The sequence below is a fragment of the Tachysurus fulvidraco genome, chromosome 24, assembly GCF_022655615.1.
Source record: "Tachysurus fulvidraco isolate hzauxx_2018 chromosome 24, HZAU_PFXX_2.0, whole genome shotgun sequence".
Lineage (NCBI taxonomy): Eukaryota > Metazoa > Chordata > Actinopteri > Siluriformes > Bagridae > Tachysurus > Tachysurus fulvidraco.
Genome location: NC_062541.1, coordinates 17,714,937 through 17,739,466, shown reverse-complemented (window position 1 = coordinate 17,739,466; position 24,530 = coordinate 17,714,937). Strand labels below are relative to the sequence as shown.

The 24,530-nt window shown below is 40.9% G+C and overlaps 2 protein-coding genes across 2 annotated transcripts; one reads left to right on the top strand and one right to left on the bottom strand.

Moving 5' to 3' along the window:
* Window positions 1-1,991: 1,991 nt before the first annotated feature.
* Window positions 1,992-9,675, top strand: exosc7 (exosome component 7). Its single transcript, XM_027166535.2, has 8 exons — window positions 1,992-2,145; window positions 2,594-2,695; window positions 6,246-6,340; window positions 6,607-6,772; window positions 7,750-7,820; window positions 8,305-8,428; window positions 9,176-9,331; window positions 9,514-9,675. Exons 1-8 carry the CDS (start codon window positions 2,089-2,091, stop codon window positions 9,616-9,618), a joined length of 876 nt encoding a protein of 291 aa, XP_027022336.2. The 5' UTR covers window positions 1,992-2,088; the 3' UTR covers window positions 9,619-9,675.
* Window positions 9,676-9,853: 178 nt separating this feature from the next.
* cdcp1b (CUB domain containing protein 1b) lies at window positions 9,854-24,183 on the bottom strand. Its single transcript, XM_047808111.1, has 9 exons — window positions 23,956-24,183; window positions 21,816-22,016; window positions 16,849-17,193; window positions 14,682-15,038; window positions 14,300-14,497; window positions 12,139-12,519; window positions 11,713-12,066; window positions 11,497-11,584; window positions 9,854-10,940 (listed from the first exon to the last, which is right to left on the bottom strand). Exons 1-9 carry the CDS (start codon window positions 24,005-24,007, stop codon window positions 10,403-10,405), a joined length of 2,514 nt encoding a protein of 837 aa, XP_047664067.1. The 5' UTR covers window positions 24,008-24,183; the 3' UTR covers window positions 9,854-10,402.
* Window positions 24,184-24,530: the final 347 nt, after the last annotated feature.

Below are 24,530 nucleotides of genomic sequence, written 5' to 3'. Positions count from 1 at the left end.
ATAACAGCTTGTGTTCACTACATAGTGCACTACAATACTGTAGAATAACAGCTTGTGTTCACTACATAGTGCACTACAATACTGTGGAATAACAGCTTGTGTTCACTACATAGTGCACTACAATACTGTGGAATAACAGCTTGTGTTCACTACATAGTGCACTGCAATACTGTGGAATAACAGCTTGTGTTCACTACATAGTGCACTACAATACTGTAGAATAACAGCTTGTGTTCACTACATAGTGCACTACAATACTGTAGAATAACAGCTTGTGTTCACTACATAGTGCACTACAATACTGTAGAATAACAGAATAACAGCTTGTGTTCACTACATAGTGCACTACAATACTGTAGAATAACAGCTTGTGTTCACTACATAGTGCACTACAATACTGTAGAATAACAGCTTGTGTTCACTACATAGTGCACTACAATACTGTGGAATAACAGCTTGTGTTCACTACATAGTGCACTACAATACTGTAGAATAACAGCTTGTGTTCACTACATAGTGCACTACAATACTGTGGAATAACAGCTTGTGTTCACTACATAGTGCACTACAATACTGTGGAATAACAGCTTGTGTTCACTACATAGTGCACTACAATACTGTAGAATAACAGCTTGTGTTCACTACATAGTGCACTACAATACTGCGGAATAACAGCTTGTGTTCACTACATAGTGCACTACAATACTGTAGAATAACAGCTTGTGTTCACTACATAGTGCACTACAATACTGTGGAATAACAGCTTGTGTTCACTACATAGTGCACTACAATACTGTAGAATAACAGCTTGTGTTCACTACATAGTGCACTACAATACTGTGGAATAACAGCTTGTGTTCACTACATAGTGCACTACAATACTGTGGAATAACAGCTTGTGTTCACTACATAGTGCACTACAATACTGTGGAATAACAGCTTGTGTTCACTACATAGTGCACTACAATACTGTAGAATAACAGCTTGTGTTCACTACATAGTGCACTACAATACTGTAGAATAACAGCTTGTGTTCACTACATAGTGCACTACAATACTGTAGAATAACAGAATAACAGCTTGTGTTCACTACATAGTGCACTACAATACTGTAGAATAACAGCTTGTGTTCACTACATAGTGCACTACAATACTGTAGAATAACAGCTCGTGTTCACTACATAGTGCACTACAATACTGTGGAATAACAGCTTGTGTTCACTACATAGTGCACTACAATACTGTGGAATAACAGCTTGTGTTCACTACATAGTGCACTACAATACTGTGGAATAACAGCTTGTGTTCACTACATAGTGCACTACAATACTGTGGAATAACAGCTTGTGTTCACTACATAGTGCACTACAATACTGTAGAATAACAGCTTGTGTTCACTACATAGTGCACTACAATACTGTAGAATAACAGCTTGTGTTCACTACATAGTGCACTACAATACTGTAGAATAACAGAATAACAGCTTGTGTTCACTACATAGTGCACTACAATACTGTAGAATAACAGCTTGTGTTCACTACATAGTGCACTACAATACTGTAGAATAACAGCTCGTGTTCACTACATAGTGCACTACAATACTGTGGAATAACAGCTTGTGTTCACTACATAGTGCACTACAATACTGTGGAATAACAGCTTGTGTTCACTACATAGTGCACTACAATACTGTGGAATAACAGCTTGTGTTCACTACATAGTGCACTACAATACTGTGGAATAACAGCTTGTGTTCACTACATAGTGCACTACAATACTGTGGAATAACAGCTTGTGTTCACTACATAGTGCACTACAATACTGTGGAATAACAGCTTATGTTCACTACATAGTGCACTACAATACTGTGGAATAACAGCTTGTGTTCACTACATAGTGCACTACAATACTGTGGAATAACAGCTTGTGTTCACTACATAGTGCACTACAATACTGTAGAATAACAGCTTGTGTTCACTACATAGTGCACTACAATACTGTAGAATAACAGCTTGTGTTCACTACATAGTGCACTACATGTGTCGTAGGGAGTCGTTTCCGCCTCCGAGTCTGTAGCATGTTTGAATCATGGCGACTATACAAGTGAGTGAAGCAGAGAAAGTGTACATCATGCATGGAGTCCGGGTAAGTGAACATATAACGACTTAAATTCACATTTAGGATATTTTTATTTCTCCTCAACTAAATATAAATGCTATATCGTTAGCATCCATCCACTTTTCTTACCGTAATGATCAGTATATTCTGTTAGCTAACGGATGCTAATTAGGCTTCCAGTGTGTGTGTGTGTGTGTGTGTGTGTGTGTGTGTGTGTGTGTGTGTGTGTGTGTGTGTGTGTGTGTGTGTGTGTGTGTGTGTGTGTGTGTGTGCGCGCGTATATATTTATATATATATGTGTGTGTGTGTGTGTGTGTGTGTGTGTGTGTGTGTGTGTGTGTGTGCGCGCGCGCGTATATATTTATATATATGTGTGTGTGTGTGTGTGTGTGTGTGTGTGTGTGTGTGTGTGTATATATATATATTTATATATATGTGTTTGTGTGTGTGTGTGTGTATGTGTGTGTTGGGACAGGATGATTTAAGAGTAGATGGTCGTGGATGTGAGGACTACAGACACATGGAGATTGAAACAGACGTGGTGTCCAATACAGATGGATCTGCTAAAGTCAGACTGGTAAACTTCTCTCCTATGTTAAGATGTACATGTGTTAAGGTCCACACACACACACACACACACACACACACACACACACACACACACACACACACTTTACAAACATCATACCTGAGTCATACAGACTGTCCTGTTTGGATTGCAGGATTGATGACTTTATTAGTTATGCTGTGTTTTAGTCCGGGTGAGTTTGTGCCCTCCTCCTGACAGGGATGCAATCAGACGTCATTATTTGTTGTTCTAACCCGTTTGTGTGTTCTGAGAGACTTCTCCTCTCATCCTGGTTGTTGTGAGTGATTATTACTGTAGTCTCCCTGTCAGCTCAAACCAGTCTGATCATCTGCCTCTGTTTCTCTTCATAAACATGGTGTGCTTTATTGCATGTTTTTTGTTTTTCCCACCATCCTGTGTAGACTGTTGTGTGTGTGATCAGCAGTTTCTGAAACACTCACTCGTGGTAGCAACAAAGTCACAGAGATCAGACTTTAACTCCATTCTGATATTTGATGTGAACATTAACTGAAGTTCTTGTATGAATTTCCACAGGATTGGATAAACTGCAGGAATCTGCATGTATAAATGTGTTCCTAATAAAGTGGACAATGAGTTTATCTACTAAGTTGTAACCTGAAGTGTCAGTTACTGAACGGAGCCCATTTGTATTATGAACACTGTTTTAAGTGTCCGTGAGTGAAGACCAAACCTCCTGCACTGCCACTTCCTCAACTAATACACTTTTATAACCACAAAATCCACCAACATGTCCGTGTCCCTCCTGGACTCAGATGGACAGTCGGTCACTGGATCTCTAGACAGTTGGTTTAGTTACATGTTTGATTCCTGCTGGTTTTACTGTGTTCAGTTACACACTGCCCTGTTTAGATTTTTACACATGTTGAGGGACACACACTTCCTGCTTCGGTTCGTCACTTTCTGCCTTGGTTCCTGATTCAGTTCCCAGTATAGTTTCCACTTCACTTCCTCCTTCACTTCCCAATTCAGATCACCAGTTCCTGCTTCACTTCCTGGTCCAGAGCCCTGTTTTCTGGTTCAGATCCTCAGTTTCCAGTTCAGCTTCTGCTTCAGTTCATCTGCACTTCCCAGTTCACTTCCTGCATCAATTCCAGCTTTACAGTTCAGTTCCCCACTTCCTGCTTAGGTAATCCATAGTGCTGCACAATTAATCATATCGCAATCGCGATATCAAGCCTGTGCCATTATATGACGCAAAATGCTGCGATTTTATGAAATAAATAAATAATAAATAAATGCATGTGTGGACATGACAACCCATTCTCTCTGAAAGCTGTTTGCCTATCACACACACTACACCGCTATCCGCTAATTATAAAAAAAAGATCAGTGCGTTTCAGTTTAGGCAGTGACACGTGTGGCGCGTGTGGTCATGTCGTGACTGTTTCCGGTGTGTAGCGTGGAACGGGTGAAGATGGATGCCGAGCAGATGGACACTGAACTGAAATGCTACCTCTGTTATATATAGTGTTAATTTCGTCAGACGAGACGAAATATGTTCGTCAACAACCTTTTTTTTCATGACTAAGAGACGATGACAAGCCTGCATCTGTCAAAAATGCTGACTAAGTCTAAATTAACATGCATTATTGTTGACGAAAAAAGATGAGACGAAAATGTTTTGTATGAAATAAAAACTAAGATAAAATCTCACTTAATTTTCATCTACAATATGTAATATAATATAATATATATATACTGTACACCTACAGTTTTGATCTCAGGCTTTTCATTAATCAGCATTAATGTGTTATTTTATATTTTAATTTGAAAACGTTTTGCATTTGTTTGTTGTTGCTAGTTTGAGTTCAGAAATACAAATTTCAGCATTATCAGTACTGTGTGTGCATTTTCCTTGAAAACCAAGCAAGTTGACTCATGATACCATTTGTTTATTATATCGCTATCATTGTGCGGCTTTTTCCCCATGTGACTGGTGTACTGTATTATTTACTGGCTATCAGACATAGACTAAGGATAGCGGAGCTAACAATGAGCAGCGCCTACAAAAGGAATGGCTAATGTTCATTCAGAGGGAGTCACCGATGTTAAAGTAACTAACAACGAGGACATTCCTGAACACACATGGCCATATATGACGGAGATGTTTGTAATAATCGGCGTCAAAAAGGATTCCTGGCGAATGCGTTGTGAATTGTGTCACCCAGGGGGGGTTCTAGCCCTTTATTAGGGTGGCTTCAGCCCCCTGTCTGTAATCTCAGCCACCCTAAAACTATAAGGAGCATTTTTACTTTCATAAATAAACAATAAAAATGACGTTAAAATGCAGGACGTGTCGTCGATGGGAAAAAAATTATTTATCAGTTTGATCCAAGAGCGATTTTTTTTACTTTGCTTTTACACGCGTGTGTTGTAGTGTTTCACACGTGCGTCTTCAGCTGTCTGCTTTATTAGAACGGAGACGCACAGGTACGCGCAGCGTGCACGCGCAGTCAGAGCTGGAGGCGTTTATCTATAACGTTAATCGGCGGAAAGACGCAAAGACGGCAACCAAAAGCAGTGAAATGTCACTATTCTTATTACCAGAGTTGTCATATAATATATAATATAGAACTCTTCTTGTTTTAAATTCTCACTGAGGGCCAAAACCCCCTAAAGATGAAACCCTAGAACTGCCCCTGGGGTCAACCCAAAAAACACGAAGTGCTTAATTTAATTAACATTAATTTTGTCATTTGTAAAACATCACAATAATTTTGAGTTGTTTTGAAGCACAGAGCTGGAATCTCCCTACAGTTTGGGATATGGCCTTGGTGATACACTTGGTATACATTATATTTCCAAAAGTATTGGGTCACCTGACCTTCCCTGCTATATGTGGTTGTTTTCTGATCGCATCCCTACTGAACACCTTTGGGATGAATGTGAACGCTGACTCCACCCTACATCACCTACATCAGTGCCTGCCTTTCGTAATAATCTTGTGGCTGATGAACACAAATATCCATCAGCAAACTCCAAAATTATATATACATATAAAACATGACGTCCAGTTCCCAGCATGACACTAAACAGTAGTAACGGTGACTTTTTACTTAAGTACATGTCAGAGCCCAAACTTCTTTACTTTAACTTGAGTAAAAGTTCTTATGAAAAAACTTCTACTTTTACTGGAGTCTTTTAAAAAATGAGTATCTGTACTTTTACTTGAGTAAAGGATGTGTGTACTTTTGCCACCTCTGGCTATCGCAATCACAGTATTGACCTCAATAATCGCAATATGAGATTTTCCCTCAATCGTGCAGCCCTAGTAATCCGTTCCTGCTTCAGTTCCACACTGATAGTTTGTGTGAACACTGAGGAACTTGTTCCCTCTGAGGGAAAGGTGCATCTCTCAGGACAGAGTGAACTGACTGACACACAGGGTACAGGGACTGATTTTGTCTCAGAATGTTCTTTACCTGTCAGCATTTTGCTTGTTATAATGTATGTGTATGTAATAAAGTCTGTTCTGAATGTTTGAGGAAGAGTCACAGTGAGGTCTGTGTTGTTCCAGGGACAGACCGACATCCTTGTGGGAGTAAAAGCTGAGATCGGCAGGCCGAGGCCCATGGTGCCAGACGAGGGTTATCTGGAGTTCTTTGTTGACTGGTAAGTGTAAAAGTGTCTCGAATTGTAAACGTACTACGTTAATGTCTTAATAATGTTTAAAACAGAATAAAACATTACACCTGCTGCCTCCAGTCAGAGATTGTATGATTTTTTTAAAGCACAAGGACAGGAAGGAGGTCTCGTCTGCTCAGTAACATAAAGAGTGATGATATTATGTCGTTATTTTGCTCAGCATTAGTTTCTCTGATTAATTTGTTCGGCTGATGCTGCTTTCGTTAGTGCCCTGGTTTCCTGCTCTGTTTCAGCTCGGCGAACGCCACGCCGGAGTTTGAGGGCCGTGGGGGTGAGGAGCTGGGAGTGGAGTTGAGCAACACTCTGTATAAGGTCTTTAATAACAGACACAGTGTGGACCTGCGCAGTCTCTCCATCTGCCCCGGAGAACACTGCTGGGTTCTGTACGTCGACGTGCTGGTGAGCTCTTACACTCAGCACTTCAGTAATGTGACCCTACAGTGGACATTATCTGATCTCAACACTGATCTCAGCTGAACCACTGACTGTGAGGAAAATCAGACGAACCTGATCTGAGATCTGAGAGAAAAAGGAGTTCAACATTTATACAGATCTAATAAATATCTAACAGCACTGAAGAGGTGTAGAACTCTCACTGTAGTGAAAGTGACATACGGCTAAGGACGGTGACCCAGACTCAGAATTCCTTCTCTGCATTTGACCCATCCAAAGTGCACACACACAGCAGTGAAAACACACACCCGGAGCAGTGGGCAGCCATTTATGCTGTGGCGCCCGGGGAGCAGTTGGGGGGTTTGGTGCCTTGCTCAAGGGCACCTCAGTCGTGGCCGGCCCGAGATTCGAACCCAAAACCTTTTTACAAGTCAGACTCTATAACCATTAGGCCACGACTTGCCCCCTGTAGAGGAGTGAGAGACATTCCATCCATTCATCCATCTATTCATCCATGTATCCACACATTAATCATGCATCATTCAAGTCATTCATTTATGTTTAGCAGCCTGTCATCCATCCATTCATCAATTATTCAAGACTCTCTTCTGTTCTGGCACCAAGATTGTGTAATAAACTTCCCCCAGGGGTCCTGACAGCTGGGTCACTGGCTATTTTCTAAATACTTCAACTAACACTTGTGTGTGAATTAAAAAAACACCCATTTCATGGTATCTTAAGTCTGTAACCCAGTGAACTAGAGTTAATGTATTCAATGATAAGCACTTTTGTATCTCGCTCTGGATAAGAGAGTGTCACATGCTGTAAATGTAAATATTCATTTATTCTTTACCTGTGTGTATAAAAACCAGTGTGTGTGTGTATTAAATAAATCGTGTGTGTATATTTGTGTGTATTTAAAAATCTGTGTGTATTTGTGTGTGTTTATAATCCTGACTTTTTTTCACATTGATGTCTTTCAGCTCCTTCAGTGTGATGGAAACCTGTTTGACACCATGTCCATCGCCATAAAAGCAGCTCTCTTTAACACACGGTATAAAACACCAGGCCGTGTCCAACGGTCTCACTTTGTCTCGTCCTGCAGGATCAGTTACAGAGCCTCCCTGTTCTACCTGGATGTGACGTTTTCTGTAACGATGACACTTTAGACACACGACACGTCAGAGCCTCGAGAGTGACGATGCTGAGTCTCTTCACTTTTTTTTTTATACAGATTTTATTTAGAACACCTGCCCCATGTTCTGTAGCTCGTGTTGATGTGAACCATGTTCAAGGCAAATGTTCCTTCATGTCAAACACCATCAGAAATCTCAGGGACACTAACATTTTTAATCAGAGTGAAATGGACATGTTTATACAGTGACTCGAACCACGTAATATCTTTTTAATATCCCAAAATAACAGTTTGAAGTAGGAGATAATGCTGCGCTACACACCCAGCTGCACACGCTCAGAATGTTTGTGTGTCTTCATGGCATCAGATAACAAACCCTGTGACTTGACGTGTGTCTCAACAGCATTCCCAAAGTTCACATATCGGAGGGTGAGGAAGGAGGGAAGGAGATCGAGTTGTCTGATGACCCATATGACTGCATGCGTCTCAGCGTGGAACACGTCCCCTGCATTGTGACCTTGAGCAAGGTACAAGTGTGTATGCACAACACTGTACTACACACTGGACACACAACCACTTACTCCTGCTGGGTTTGTACTGGGCAGCCCCACACTTCAGTGTTGTACAGGTGTATCTGTGTGTCATTCAGTTTGCTTAAAGACTCTGAATCACAAACTGTGTACTGTAAACACACACACACACACACACACACACACACAACCTGTAATGCTCATCTTTGCTGATGGGTTTTTTGTCAACTATGTCAGCTGTTCCATCGCTGCTTGTTAACACATAATTAATTAAGATCAAATTCCATCACACACACACAAAAGGAAATGTTGCTGCCATGTTGTTCTGATGTCAGAGGACTCGAGCTAGCTGGATGTTGCACAAGTTCCTGAATTCAGAGTTGAATGATGGCTCCATTACACTTTCTGTATAAGTGGATTTGGAAAGTATTCAAACCCTCTGCAGTTTTTATCTTTCTACAATTATTTTCACTTTGACATTGGGGGGGGGGGGGACGGGGGGACGGAGGACGGGGGGACGGACAGAGTGTAGATTACTGAGAGAAAAAGAATGAAATGATTGTAGTATGAAACAGGAACATAACAAGACTGAAATAAGTGAAGAGGTCTGAACACTTAGGTCCTAATCCTGTAACACTCCCCAGGCCGGTGTAGTAGCTGGTGTAACTAATCAGGCAGATACAAAAAACTGAAAAGAGAAGAGCAGGAGGTTTTTGACTGGGTGTCTGTGTGTGTGTGAGACAGATCGGACACAGGCACGTAGTGGACGCGACCCTGCAGGAGAAAGCCTGCTCAGTAGCCAGTCTGTTGATTTCAGTCACACACACAGGAACAGTGACGTGTGTACGGAAGATTGGAGGAGGAAGTCTGGACCCAGACAGTATATTTGAGATGACAGAGGTGTGTAAATTCTACACACAGTGAGAGAGGAGCAGCTTACACACATTAAACTGCTCATTATGTTTCATTTGGGAATCTTTCATCCCAGAACAGAGATACAGTTTAAAGCATGAAGATAAAAAAAAGAGTTAATTAATTACGTGTGTGTGTGTGTGTGTGTGTGTGTGTGTGTGTGTGTGTAGACAGGAAAGCGAGTGGGGAAGACGCTTCATGTACCTCTGATGGAGCTGCTGCAAAAAGAAGAGAGTCTTGGAAAAGAGAGAACAAAAGTTGGTTTCCTGGCATAGCATCTCTAATCTAGATTTATTTCTATTTTCAATTCACCAATAAATAGTTTTTTTTTACATTTTGAGGTGTTTTTCCTTCTTTACGGCTATAGAACAGCTCTGTTCTGTGTGCTTTATCGTTTCTCTACGCTGCTCGTGAGACCTGGCTTTCAGACTGTTATTACAGAGATGCAATTAATACATCAAGTCTAATAGAGAGGAAAGAAGCGAGAGGAAAAATGTGCCATCTGATGCGTCTGCTTTTAGAATTAAAATTTATTATGTAAAAATGTGAAAAGTAATAAAACAAACATGACAAAATAAATCAACATTTGCAAACTTGAATCCACAATAATGGACATTCTTCAGATGAAGCCTAAAGTATCAGACAAACAACTAGAAAATAAAACACTTTCCCCAAAACAGCAAGAATAAAATCCTGGTGCATCTCGTGCAGTTACACAGAAGAGAAGTTAGAACAAGCAGATAAAGTATCAGTGGGAGTTTTAGTCAGAAGACTTAATTTGAGGGGAAAAAAATACAAATAAAAACAGAAGCAGAAAGTGAAACTCTCTTTAAAAGGGGCACAGAGAACTGTGTGTGTGTGTGTGTGTGTGTGTGTGTGTGTGTGTACTGTTAGTTCTGTTGCTGTTCAGTACATGCAGGTAAATGCTGCTTGCTTTTCTAACCTTCAGGAGCAGAAGGTCAGACTTCTTTTATATCTAACCATCAGAAATCAAATGTACTGTCGGCTCCTAGATCAGATCTTTCAGCCCTTGAGTCACCTGGTTTAATTTTCCCTGCACTACATGGCCTCGTCATACTCTTGATCAAACTGCTCAGGCTCAGAGAAGTCCTCGGGCTCGGGCTTGGGCAGAAGCTCTGGTTCTACAGCAGAGAGGCGGATCGGATTCGCTTCACCTGGGGCTTTGAACGTATAGAGAACTTTATCCACCATCCTGCGGTCCTCATAGTCCAGTGAGTCGAGATGCCGCAGCGGAGTGTGAGGCCTGGGGATAAAGGATTCGGATGGAGGCAGGAAAGCCCGGAACGAATCCTTATCAGGTCCTCGCTCCACATTCTGCTCAAATCCAGGATCCTTAATGGTCTTGTCCATGGGGCCGGTGAAGGCGTGATAACCGTCCACTTGATGTCCATTGAAGTGTCCGGGGCCGCTTCCGTCCTGCTGCAGAAGATGCCCGTACATCATGGTCTCGTCGATGGAGGTGTACACGTGAGACTCGTTGTCGGCTCGCGTTTTTGGGAAAGTGGCGTCACCAGGAAGAGAAGCGACCCCTTTGGGAATGCAGATGGAGGACCGGTTGGATTTCCGTTTCTTTTTCCTGTTGATAAAACAGACAGCAGATCTGATGAGTGGTGAATCTGTACAAACACGAGTCAGGTGATACTGGAGCACAGAGAAAAAACACTGAGTTTTATATCCTTAATGCACAACCGTTTACTAGGATTTATTTTGTAAAAGGTTCCCATTAACACGAGAAATGTAATTCATTAAAACTTCCAGCATGTACTCGTGCTCCCGAGTGTGTCGTGTCACTAATGTAAACATTTACAGATTTCATTTTCTGATGCCTGCCATCATCGGCTCCCTACAGGGAACTGGGAAGGACGCACTAGTGTGAGAGAATAACGTGTTTTTGTTGAGCCTTTTCATGGCGTTCTGGACGCCACCAAACTCGAATCAGATGCGTGTGCACACACCTGCTAATATGCAGGTGATTAAGCTTTCATTGGACACGTGTGTATGAAGCAAATGATGCTTCCAAAATCAGACAGGCAGTATTTTTATTTTAAGTCTGAGAAATAAAGCCCAATGTTGTCTTGTACATCAACATTGTAAAAGAATGTATAGGAGAATGAAGAGCAGCTGTGACCTACCTTACTAACAGACAGACTACAGTAAGAAGGATGACGAGGAGAACCAGCAGAGCTCCAACCACACCCAAAATGATGTTGATCAGGTTTCCTAGAAGATAAACAAACAAACAAACAAACAAAGTGTTGATATGTACTGATGCTCATCAGCGTCAACCTCCACCAGCTTCATTCAGTAAATCTCAGACAGACAGGAAGATCTCAATTATAAAATCTTACCAGGCTTCTTCTGCAACGAGATCTTACTGAGAATGGCAAATTTGCCTTCCTCAGGTTCACAGTTGGACATGTTAAGGCTGAAGCTTCTAAGCATGTTGTGTTCAAGAACCAACTGCTTGTCCTCCCTGAAGCCGGTCTCCACAGTTGAGCCTTGTTCCTGGATTTTAATTTCAGCATGATTATTACGACACACTGGTAAGCTGACGTTGCTGAAGTACAACTGAGCACCGTACTCCTCTGGAACATTTACGATCCATGACATGGTGGAGTCGGGCTTCATCGCCCCGGGCCAGTTGGGTGTCATGAGGAAGGCAGGGGTTGAGATAAGTGGAGAGACGGTGTAGATAAAAGTGTCTGAGGAAAGAGTGAGGCATTATAAAGAGAGTAAATCAGATCAAACCAGAAGATCAGTGAGCTCAAGCCTACCTGTGACCTCTGAACTAAAGGACACATTGAGGATGGGAGCTTTCTCTTGTCTGAGGTCCTTATCTCCATCTGCAGAGGCAGTAACTGTGATGTTGGAGGAGATCTGAACTTTCTGAATGATGCCTTTGCTAACAGAGCAGAAACGGCCAAGGTCGGCACCGTCGGCTGCAGAGACCAGCGCAGACAGCAGGCCGTCACACTCCTGCACTCCAGGCACTGACTGATACAGGCTGCCCTGCGGTGAGCTCAGCTCCACACTGCCCTGCTCAGGAACATTCAAAACCCACCTGACCTGGCTGAGGGACGGAGACAGGCACGAGTCTAACACAGGGATGGTGAGGAGAGTCCCGGCTATTGGACATGAAGACAAACTCATGCACCCTGAAGATGAAAGGGGACAAGAGACAGTGTGAGGCAGGATTTAAACCTACATCATATAAACACATCACTGCAACATTCTGGGCCTTAATAATAACTTCACTTTAGTTTGATTGAAGATTTACTACATCCTTAAAACTGCATCAGTTACAGAGTTTTACACTCAAGTCTCCATAGTTGATCATTTCAACACAACAGACTTTAAACTAAAACAAATTCACAAATGGCTCTGATGCTCAGAATTGAATAAGTTCCTGCTTTCACAGCTTACATGTATAAATAACACTCTCCACTTTCACCCACGTGAGGACGAGGTTCCCTTTTGTCTCAGGTTTTCTTCCTCATATCTAAAAATCGGAATTTATAAACTGGACTTTAAGGCAAATTTCAAGTCAATGGTCACAAAACATTCATTCATTTTCTACCGCTTTATCCGAGCTACCTCGGGTCACGGGGAGCCTGTGCCTATCTCAGGTGTCATCGGGCATCGAGGCAGGATACACCCTGGACGGAGTGCCAACCCATCGTAGGGCACACACACACTCTCATTCACACACACACTACGGACAATTAAAAAAAAAAAAAAAAACCTCTCGAACCAGATAGTAAGACTTCCAAACGTTAACTGTCCTTTTAGACGATTAGCTAACATGTATTGATTTTATCTGGGTTTTAATTGTCTATATAACCTGTATATAATTAGGCATTGTGTGATCTCATGTTTATTAATTCTTAATTCTTTATTTTTTAGCTCTTTATTTCTATTTAATTTATTCCGTTCATTGAGAGGATACTAGGACAATGGAGTATCTTTAGTAGATAACATGGTGCTATAAATTCGAGGAGTACCATAACCTGGACAAGGACTTCAAATTATACTAATATGAAGCTGCAGTCAGATACTTTAAGAACTCATTCATTCATTCATTTTCTACCGCTTATCCGAACTACTCGGGTCACGGCGAGCCTGTGCCTATCTGTGCCAACCCATCGCAGGGCACACACACACACTCTCATTCACTCACGCAATCACACACACTAGGGGCAAATTTCCAGAGATGCCAATCAACCTACCATGCATGTCTTTGGACCGGGGGAGGAAACCCCCGAGGCACGGGGAGAACATGCAAACTCCACACACACAAGGCGGAGGTGGGAATCGAACCCCCGACCCTGGAGGTGTGAGGCGAACGTGCTAACCACTAAGCCACCGTGACCCAATGGTCACAAAGCAGCTGTACAGAAATATGTAATGTACATTGTGTTGGTTTGCTTTCTTTGTTTCATGTTTAATATTAATGCCATATTTAGAACAACATTTATATGAACCAAACATACTTCCCAAACACTAGGCATACAGAAACATAAATAAGTGATTTAAACTCAAGTAAATCCTGGATATAAAAGTGCAGTAATACGTGTAAATGATATGATTTGGAGTCGATAAGTTTGGGTTCACATTAAAGTCTTTACACATAAAACATTAAAACAGTTTTTTTTCGTTATATACCACTTTTTAGAATATGGAAAATAAATTAGCTTTGTAGAAATAAACTAAATCCTTTTTTTCTTGCAGCTTTCTTTTGTTTGTGTGAGAATCCATACATCAGGCTACATGTCATTAAATATGGCCCAAAAAGCCACTTGTGCTGGAGAATCTCTCAACAGAGCAGATAAAGCCCAGAACACATTTAAACATCTCATTCATCTCCTCGCTCATCTGGCTTGATCTCCAGCATCACTCACGTCTGGTTCAGCCAGATAAGAGGAGATTAATAGTTACCGATGGTCTTAGTGGCTGTGAGAAGAAGATTGTCCTTAGGGCAGTCCAGGAAGGTCAGGTTAGCTTTGGAGCCTGCTGGCACTACAATCTTCTCCTGCACCACTGCATTCACACCCATCTCACAGAAGTTATCCTGATTCTTCTTCTCTATTTGAAGACTCAGCCCTTCAGCACTCTGAAGATCCACCATGCACAAATCTGAACAGGTCAAAATGATAAAGAGCATTAATCACACAAACCTCGCTCAGGAAATCAGTGCATTTATATAGTAACGTGTTACATGAGCTTTCCAGGCGATGAGATACACAACCACTGGGGCTGAGATTCACTCTGAATAATGAAGTCAATTTTGACAAGTTAATTGTGAGAAGTATTTTCCTACCTGGAAATCCACTCCTGAACACAGACACGCTAAAATGGAGAAAGAGCTTAAGGGTAGCTCCACTCTTGGCATCACAGTTTCTCAGAGACAAGCTGAAGTTTCCCTGATAATTAGTGGGCTGTGGATCCGTCACTGGCTTTTCCACTGCAGCCATGTTGGTCTGCTGGTAGATCACTTTAACTTGTTTGCTTTGGCATTCTGGCTGGATGTATTTCACAAAATCAACTGTGAAGTTATGCTTGAGAGGTAACACAAAGTTCCATTTCACTGTATAATCTTTAGGGATGCCGCTAGCGCTGAGGAAATCTGTGCTCGACAGACCACGAGGAAGGACGGCATCTATAGCCACCGCCGAGTCTACAGAAAAGGAGTGATCACATTTAAATACAACAGTGATTCATTTATCTATTCATTCACTAATCAACTGGTGTCTATGTTAAGTGTTGAGTAATTAGGCAAATGTCTATAAATATACAGTGTCACTTGAATATGACCAAAACATCATTTTTCACACAAGTCCCAAGAGCAGACAAAGTGAACCCAATCAAACAAATCAGACAAATATATTATACTTGGAACATGTTCAGATATTATATTTCTGTGAGTGACAAAAGTATGTGAACCTCTAGGATTAATATTTAATTTGAAGGTCAAATTAGAGTCCATCTGATTTCAGTCAATGAGGTGACGATCAGTTTTCCACGTGTGTCCTATTTTATATAAAGAAACGGAGATGTATTAAAGTCTGACGTTCATGACGTGTGTTTGTGGAAGTGGATCGTGGCACGAACAAGGGAGATTTCAGAAAAAAGGACTTCAGAAACAGAGTTATTGTTGCTCACCGAGCTGGAAAAGGTTATAACATCATCTCTTAAGAGTTTAGACTCAAAGTCATATAGACTCTGTACAAACAGAGGAAATTTAAGACTGTTGGTACATTCCCAGAAGTTCAACCAACAAAGATCACTCCAAAAGCAAGACATGTATCAGTCTGTTGGGTAAGAAAGGAATACAGGGGAACTTCTAATCAACTAAAGGCCTCTTTTACTTTGGCTTATGTTAATGATCATGAGTCTGCTATCAGGTGAACACTGAACACCCTCGGTGTGCCGAGTCACGAGGAGAAATAGTCACAACATTGCCGCCCATGATGTTTGCTAAAGATCATGTTGGCAAGCCAGAGGACTATTGGAAAAATAATTTGTGGAGGAATAAAACCAAAATAAAACCTTCTGTCTTAAAATAAGAAGCATTCTTTTTAGAGAATCATAAGAACCTTAGAAATTCTGTGTAACATGGTGGTGGTAGTATCATGCTTTGGGCCTGTATTTCTGTATCTGGGCCAGAACAGTTTGCCATCATTACAATGAATTCAGAATTATAGCAGTGATATCTAAATAAAAATAACAAGACATCTGTCCATGAACTGAATCTCAAGAAAAAATTAGTCATGCACAAAGACAACAATCACAAGCACCCGTCTTTCTACCAAATAATGATTAAAGGGGAACAAAGATAATGTTTTAGAATGGCCATGTCAAAGTCCTGACTTTAATCCAAAAGAAAAATTGTGGAAGGACCTGACGCAAACATTTCATGTGAGGACACCCAACAAAATCTAGTGTTGAAGCTGTTCTCTATACTGTGGTTAAAATTCTTTTAAGCTGTTGTGCAGGACTGATCAAAAGTTACCAGAAACTTTACTCACAGTTATTGCTGCACAAGGGCTCATAACAGATACTGAAAGCAAAGGTTCACATATTCAACAAAGGTTACAAGTCACAGATCTGTAATGCTGGATCATATTTCTCAATAATTAAATGAAGAGGTATAATATTGTTAATATGCTCATTTGTGTTATTGTGTTCACTTTGTGTGCTTGTAGGACTTGTGTGAACATCTGACGATGATTTGGGTAACATTTATGCAGAAATGTAGGAATTTTTAAAGGATTCACAAACTTTCAAGCGACACTGTATATTACAGATCGGATACACCAATAAAACAGTTACATATCTTATCATATACACCGATAAAGGAGCCACTGCACTGTGAATATTCAAATGTTATCTGTTTCCGCCGCACACACGATATTCCCAGTATAGGTTTAGATCAGACCAGATAAAATGTACCAAGTGTGAGTGAATGAGTGCACTGCTGTTCTTACCAACAGCCTCAGAGTATTTGATGGCAAATGAGCTCGGGGTTGTTCCTTTGCCAACCTCAAGAGTCAAGCGCCCTTTCCAAACAACCTGCATGCGAGTGATTGTGCCGTTTTGACAGAATTTGCCGAGGTTCACTGGTCCGTCCCTCGAATACATTAAGAGTGAGTAAACTTGTTTGTCTGCACATTCTTCTGATGACTGGATCTGTCTCATTCCTGAAGCTGGAAACTCTAGCTGAAATGACTTGGAAGCTTCCACTTTCATGTCCCATGTAAAGATTCTGTTGAAGTCTTGGAAGGTGGACCAGTCTGCTTGTATGGAATCATAGCTGCATGTCTTTGAGCAATCTAAGAAGAACAAGATACACTTGGTGTTAGTTAATGATATATATATATATATATATATATATATATATATATATATATATATATATATATATATATATATATATATATATATAGTCTTTGATGAATTCTACACATTCTGAATTTATCTGCTCATGTACAACTCATTCACATAAAGAAACAGCCCAATCACCATACATGCTAAACAGCCCTGCTTTCATTTCACAGTTCCTTTAGCCACTTCCTGTTACAGAAAGCATGCAGCATGTCTGGAGGTCTCAGACGATGAACATCACTGATCAGGAGATATAGATAATGTGGCAGGAAATACAGTAATAAATAGTTTATTTGGTCACTTTTATGAGTGGTCAACTTAAATATAATTCCACACATGACACCATGTAAATATTCAAATGTCCCAATTTTTTTTCCTTTGCCAGAAAAGATCATTTATTTTACTTTCCGACTGTGCTGTCTTTTATTTAGCTGATATGATTTACAAAAATAAACATAATCATATCGATTTACCTGCGATTACATTTGTCTACCACTAGGAGCTCCCACATGTGCGTATGCCCAAGAAATCACATTCTCTGTGTAAAAACGGCTTACAAATAAATCTATGCCTCACTACATATTCATTCATCAGCTGTATTTGCCAAACATGGTCTTTTCTGAATGGCCACATTCTCAACATCCGTCCTCCCTGACTGCTGATGACTTCATCTTCTTTCATAATGAAAAAAATTCCATTTTTATGCCCCGAGTACTGCTAAACTACACATCCAGCATTCCCTTTCTCCTTCACTGCCATTATCTGCTGACTGGATCCAATCCCTTCCACTGTGCTCCAGACCATATGTCGGCTCCTAATATCTGGTCATATACCAACAGCCTTCAAGAGAGTAATTCAAGAGGGTTATTCCAACTCTGAAGAGATCTGTATCCCTCAGACATCAGCATCTACAGATAACTACATAATCACTTCTCTCTTTTCTTTCTAAAATCCTTGAATGCACTGTTTTACAAATCAACTGTTTATTTGTCTCTCACAACTCTTTCAGGAAATTCAAAACAAAAAATGGACCACCCTCTTTCCTCACACCACTGATCACACCTTGCACAAGCTCTCTCAGATCCTCCAGCACTGCCTTACACGTCCCACCATCTCTCATGATCAAGGAAGACCTGCAGCAAGTCTCTTATCTGTGCTGGTTCCCTGTCTTCAAATAATGTCTAAAGACCGACCTCTTCCTGAAGTGCCTTATTAGCAAGTGTTGTTCCCATCAGAGTATATACTGTAGACTCTTCTATAGTACACTATAGGCTGTGCTCTAGTGACCCAGTGTCAGGATATATTTATTGAAAGGGCCTTCAAAGTACATTGCAAGTTGTTCTGGATGACGGCATCTGCCAAATGCCATAAATGTAAATGTAAATGCAAATAATGAATCTCTGTAAAGTGTGGTGAGCAGTAGTATTGAGTCATGCTGGGGTAGGTGTTTGACTCATAAGCCTTGGAAGGCAACAGGGTGTTGAATCATTTGACTGCCTCAGGGAATAGCACAGCTGTGGTACTGCTACAGATGATCCTGTTGGTTCATTTGTGGAGGTGCTGCTGGGTCTCCACGGCTCCATACGTCGATTATCTTATCAGAATTAAGAGACTTACTCTTGTCTCTGAATCGCTCTGCGAGCTGCTCAACGTCCTCTCTGTTTGCTGACTCACTGATATCTGATGAGATTCACAGCTCGAGTGTCATCAGCCAACTTTGATATGATGATGATTGTTTTGAATGCTGAACTGAAGTCGAAATACTTCACAGAAGCTCAGGTCGCATTTATTACCCATGTGTATACATATATATTTTGTCACGAGCATTTACTTATGCATGTGGAGGTGTGCATGTTTTTATAACTATATGCAAGAACAGGGCTAGAAAAGGATCAATAAAACTGATTATGAGGAGAAATGACAGAATAATTAGGGACTGAAGACAGGTGAAAGACAAAACTTAACAAAGCACTCAATATTCATCTATGAACTGATTGATTCTAAAACTGATACAGTGCCTTGCAAAAGTATTCATACCCAATGAACTTTTCCACATTTTGACACGTTACGACCACAAACAAAATTGTATTTTATTGGGAATTAAGTGGCACAAAATTGTGAAGCAGAAGGAAAATGATAAATGGTGTCCAAATCTTTGTTTACAAATAAATATCTGAAAAGTGTGGCGTGCATTTGTATTCAGCCCCACTGAGGGCAATTACAGCTGCAAGTCTTTTGGGGTTTGTCTCTACCAGCTTTGCACATCTAGAGAGTGAAATTTTTGCCCATTCTTCTCTGCACAATAGCTCAAGCTCAGTCAGATTGGATGGCAGCGTCTGTGAACAGCGATTTAAGTCTCGCCTCAAATCAGATTTTCAAGTCTCAATTGGATTTAGGTCTGGACTTTGACTGGGCAGTTTTAACACATGAATGTGCTTTGATCTAAACCACTCCATTGTAGCTCTGGCTGTATGTTTAGGGTCATTGTCTTGCTGGAAGGTGAACCGTCACCTCAGTCTCAAGTCTTTTGCAGACTCTAACAGGTTTTCATCTAAGATTGCCCTGTATTTGGCTCCATCCATCATCCTATCAACTCTGACCAGCTTCCCTGTAACTGCTGAAGAAAAGCACCCCCACAACACGATGCTGCCACCACCATGTTTCACGGTGGGGATGGTGTGTTCAGGGTGATGTTCGGTGTTAGGTTTCCACCACACATAACATTTTGAATTTTGGCCAAAGAGTTCAATTTTGGTCTCATCTGACCAGAGCACCTTCTTCCACATGCTTGCTGTGTTCCCCACACGGCTTGCTGTGTCCCCCACGCGGCTTGCTGTGTCCCCCACGCGGCTTGCTGTGTCCCCCACGCGGCTTGCTGTGTCCCCCACACGGCTTGCTGTGTCCCCCACACGGCTTGCTGTGTCCCCCACACGGCTTGCCGCAAACGGGATTTCTTATGGTTTTCTTTCAACAATGGCTTTCTTCTTGCTACCCTTCCATAAAGAGCAGATTTGTGGAGTGCACGACTAATAGTCCCACCTGAGCTGTGGGATCTCTGCAGAGTTTACCATGGGCCTCCTTGCTATATCTTGGTAGGCTTGCAGTTGTGCCAGTTCTCTGTAAGATGTTGAAGGTTTGGGATATTAATTTATAACCTAACCCGGCTTTAAACTTCTGCACTTTATCCCTGACCTGTCTGGTGTGTTCTTTGGTCTTTATGATGCTGCTTGTTCACTAATGTTCTCTAACACACTTCTGAGGGCTTCACAGAACAGCTGTATTTATACTGAGATTAAATTACACACAGCTGCACTCTATTTACTAATGAAGTGACTTCTGAAGGCAGTTGGTTTCACTGGATTTTAGTTAGGGGTATCAGAATGAAGGAAGCTGAATACAAATGCACACCACACTTTTCAGATATTTATTTGTAAAATAAAATAAATAAATTTGGACACCATTTATAATTTTCATTCCACTTCCTTTCGGTCCATTTCATAAAATCCCAATAAAATACATTTTTCTTTGTGGTTGTAACGTGGAAAAGTTCAGCAGGTATGAATACTTTTGCAAGACACAGTAAGTGGCTCGTTAGTTGATACCATTTGCCCAGTGCATTTCAACTTGAGCTTTAGTTTAAGGATTTTAGCCACAGACACAGACAGAGTGGAGCCAGATTTAGCATTTCCTAACCAGCTATGACAGATAATATCACAGACATTAATGACCATTATTAAATGACCATTAATAATACAGCAGCAGAAAAGACAACAATAATGAGGATTTTTTTCTAAATATAATTGTGTTAATAGAAGTCACAAGTGCCCATATTTCTCTTAAAAACAAATATTATGTAAATGAGTGTTGCCATGTATTTACATTTACAGCATTAGACACTAGCAGAACCAAATGCAGTAAACGCCGAGCAGAACATTTTATACTGTATGCGATTTCTCAGCGTCCATAACATACAGCTCTATTTTACTGGATATGGATAAACATCATACGCTGCAACAATACAACAATTCTGCTAAATATGCATTTAGATTATTTCTACATAGCTAGTTAGATATTAACTGCCATTGTAGCCAAGTGCAACTGGATCAACAAGTAGGCCTGTCTGTCTGTCTGTCTGCCTGTCTGTGTGTCTGCCTGTCTGTCTATCTGTCTGTCTGTCTGTCTGCCTGTCTGTCTGTGTGTCTGCCTGTCTGTCTATCTGTCTGTCTGTCTATCTGTCTGCCTGTCTGTCTGTCTGCCTGACTGCCTGCCTGTCTGTCTGCCTGTCTGCCTGCCTGTCTGCCTGCCTGTCTGTCTGCCTGTCTGTCTGCCTGTCTGTCTGCCTGTCTGTCTGCCTGTCTGTCTGCCTGTCTACATTTTAGTATAATTAGGCAATGGTAAGCTTAATTTAATTAGCTTCATTACTGGGTCTCCCACCATTCAGACATTTACAGAAACAAAATGATTGATTACATACAAGTCCCTGAAATTAGACTGAACTTGATTTAACTATTTAAAATTAAAAGACTAAAAGAACTAGTACCACCAAAGAAGCCCCTTTGTTGTCACTTACCAAAGTCCCTATTAATCTCAATAGTGAAGATGTCCTGAGGTCTGCTGCAGGTGAAGTTCACCTGAGTGGTCTGAGATAAAGCGATGACTTGCTTTGTAGCACAGGTCTGGGAGGAACACACAGTACAGTTAGGACCCTCTGCTGGTCTGCTTATGGTCACCTTAGTGTAACTGTTAGTGGTCACAGTTACTGGATTTCCCTCTGGAAGAAAGAAATGACACATTTTAAACTTTAGTCCATTAAATTCTCAGAAGAAAACATCATCTGGAGTTTCTGATTAGGTGACTGTATAATTTGTACATTAACATGAACCACCTATTCCCTACTGATAAATATGGCAGATACTCTTCTGTACACTGTACACAGATGGCAGATGGTTAATAATTCATTTACAAAAGCCTAAAAATGAATAACTAATAAAGAACTTTCACTATTCCAGGAAAATGAGTTATTACTGCTAATCTCCCACTCCAGAGAAACAAGTTTGTTCACAAGTCTGGGCTTGAGAAATATTGATTGAATGAAAGCTGCATATGTGCTGGTGCACAGGGTAATAAAAGGTATAGATAAATATATGCATGTGTAAAGGGGCTTGGACAAGGAAATTAAATCACCTGGTTTGATGAAATACCAATGACTCAGTGACTGTTTACACACTTGTCCAAACGTTACACACAAACACACACACACACACACATTTTCCCAGTGAATAAAACTACATATTAAAGTATAGATAAACATGTCCTGAAGCAGTACTTTAAAGCTTTTCAAATCACGAGAACATACAACAAACATACCAGTCCTCGACACAGACAAACTATAGTACAATAAGCCCTGATTGTAGAAAGCCATACGGAGCAGCATGACATTCAATAGCACAAACCGCACAGTTGTAGTCAGACATTCCGGTCTGACAACTTCATGACACCATAAAGATTATTACACAAAGCTTAAACACAACATCAGAAACATTTACGCATTTGAGGTATTATTGTATAAACAAAATGTTTAATTACTGTTCATGCATTTATTTTGATAACACTGTAGCTGTACATGTAGAGACTATAATACGACTTTTCCTATATGAAGATGTTTGTGGTCAGTAGACTGTTCTCACCCCATCATCATTACTGTACCTGAGACACCACTGCAAAACCCTCACCATCTCAGTGCAGTGTTATTAATGACCAGGTCTCAGTGCAGTGTTATTAATGACCAGGTCTCAGTGCAGTGTTATTAATGACCAGGTCTCAGTGCAGTGTTATTAATGCAGTGTTATTAATGACCAGGTCATTGTGTAGGGTTATTAATGACCAGGTCATTGTGCAGTGTTATTAATGACCAGGTCTCAGTGCAGTGTTATTAATGCAGTGTTATTAATGACCAGGTCTCAGTGCAGTGTTATTAATGACCAGGTCTCAGTGCAGTGTTATTAATGACCAGGTCTCAGTGCAGTGTTATTAATGACCAGGTCTCAGTGTAGGGTTATTAATGACCAGGTCTCAGTGTAGGGTTATTAATGACCAGGTCTCAGTGCAGTGTTATTAATGACCAGGTCTCAGTGCAGTGTTATTAATGCAGTGTTATTAATGACCAGGTCTCAGTGCAGTGTTATTAATGACCAGGTCTCAGTGCAGTGTTATTAATGACCAGGTCTCAGTGCAGTGTTATTAATGACCAGGTCTCAGTGCAGTGTTATTAATGACCAGGTCTCAGTGCAGTGTTATTAATGACCAGGTCTCAGTGCAGTGTTATTATTGCAGTGTTATTAATGCAGTGTTATTAATGACCAGGTCTCAGTGCAGTGTTATTAATGACTCAGTCTGAACATATTTACACACCAGGTCTACTGATGAAGTTGTATAAACACGTTTTGCTTGTTTTTGGTGTTTATTTCTCTGCTAATTCCACCATGAATCGCCATAAAGAGCTGAATCTATCTGACACACACATGTCTCTGACTCTTATATAACAATCTTTTGGCTCGATAATTAAAAGGTTTTGAGGAGAATAAAAACTTGTGACACTCCACAATATTAAAGTCTTTAAAATATTAGTTATTAAATGCGCTGAAAGCATGTTTACGGTAGCAGTAAAATCCTGTGTCACTAGGGTTCGTTGTGTTTGTGCTGTTTCTCACCTGCAGTGTGTGCAGTCAGCACCAGGAGCAGTCCGAAAGGTAGCCAACACATGATGTCTAATCCACCATCCGACGGAGCGGTACACACTAATCCCCGTGTCACCGACACCTCTCAGCTCTCATGGTGATAAAAGCGCATTATTGTGATTGTTCACCTGCCCTCGAAGCTGAGTTGCTCGGCCACTTCCGGGTTGACTCACCTAGATGGGCGTGTCCTAGTTACCTGCCCTTGAGCCTGAGTTGCTCGGCCACTTCCGGGTTGACTCACCTGGATGGGTGTGGCCTAGTTACCTGCCCAAACTTGACATGGACGAGCGAGTTGAAGCACAAAGGTGACAACGTGACAAACCAACTCCCATTTTTACTCTCTGGCGAAACGTCATGCCAAAATAAACACACTTTAATATTTAAAAGCCTTTTTAAATATTGATGAATGCCAAGGCTATAAAGATCAGTCACGCGCATCAGACTGATCAGAGGTGATTATTATGGGATGGCTATGAGGTGAACAGACTGAGATTCTTTCTTTGTCTCCACAAGCCCGACATTCCTGGTACCTCAGAAATGAACCCTGT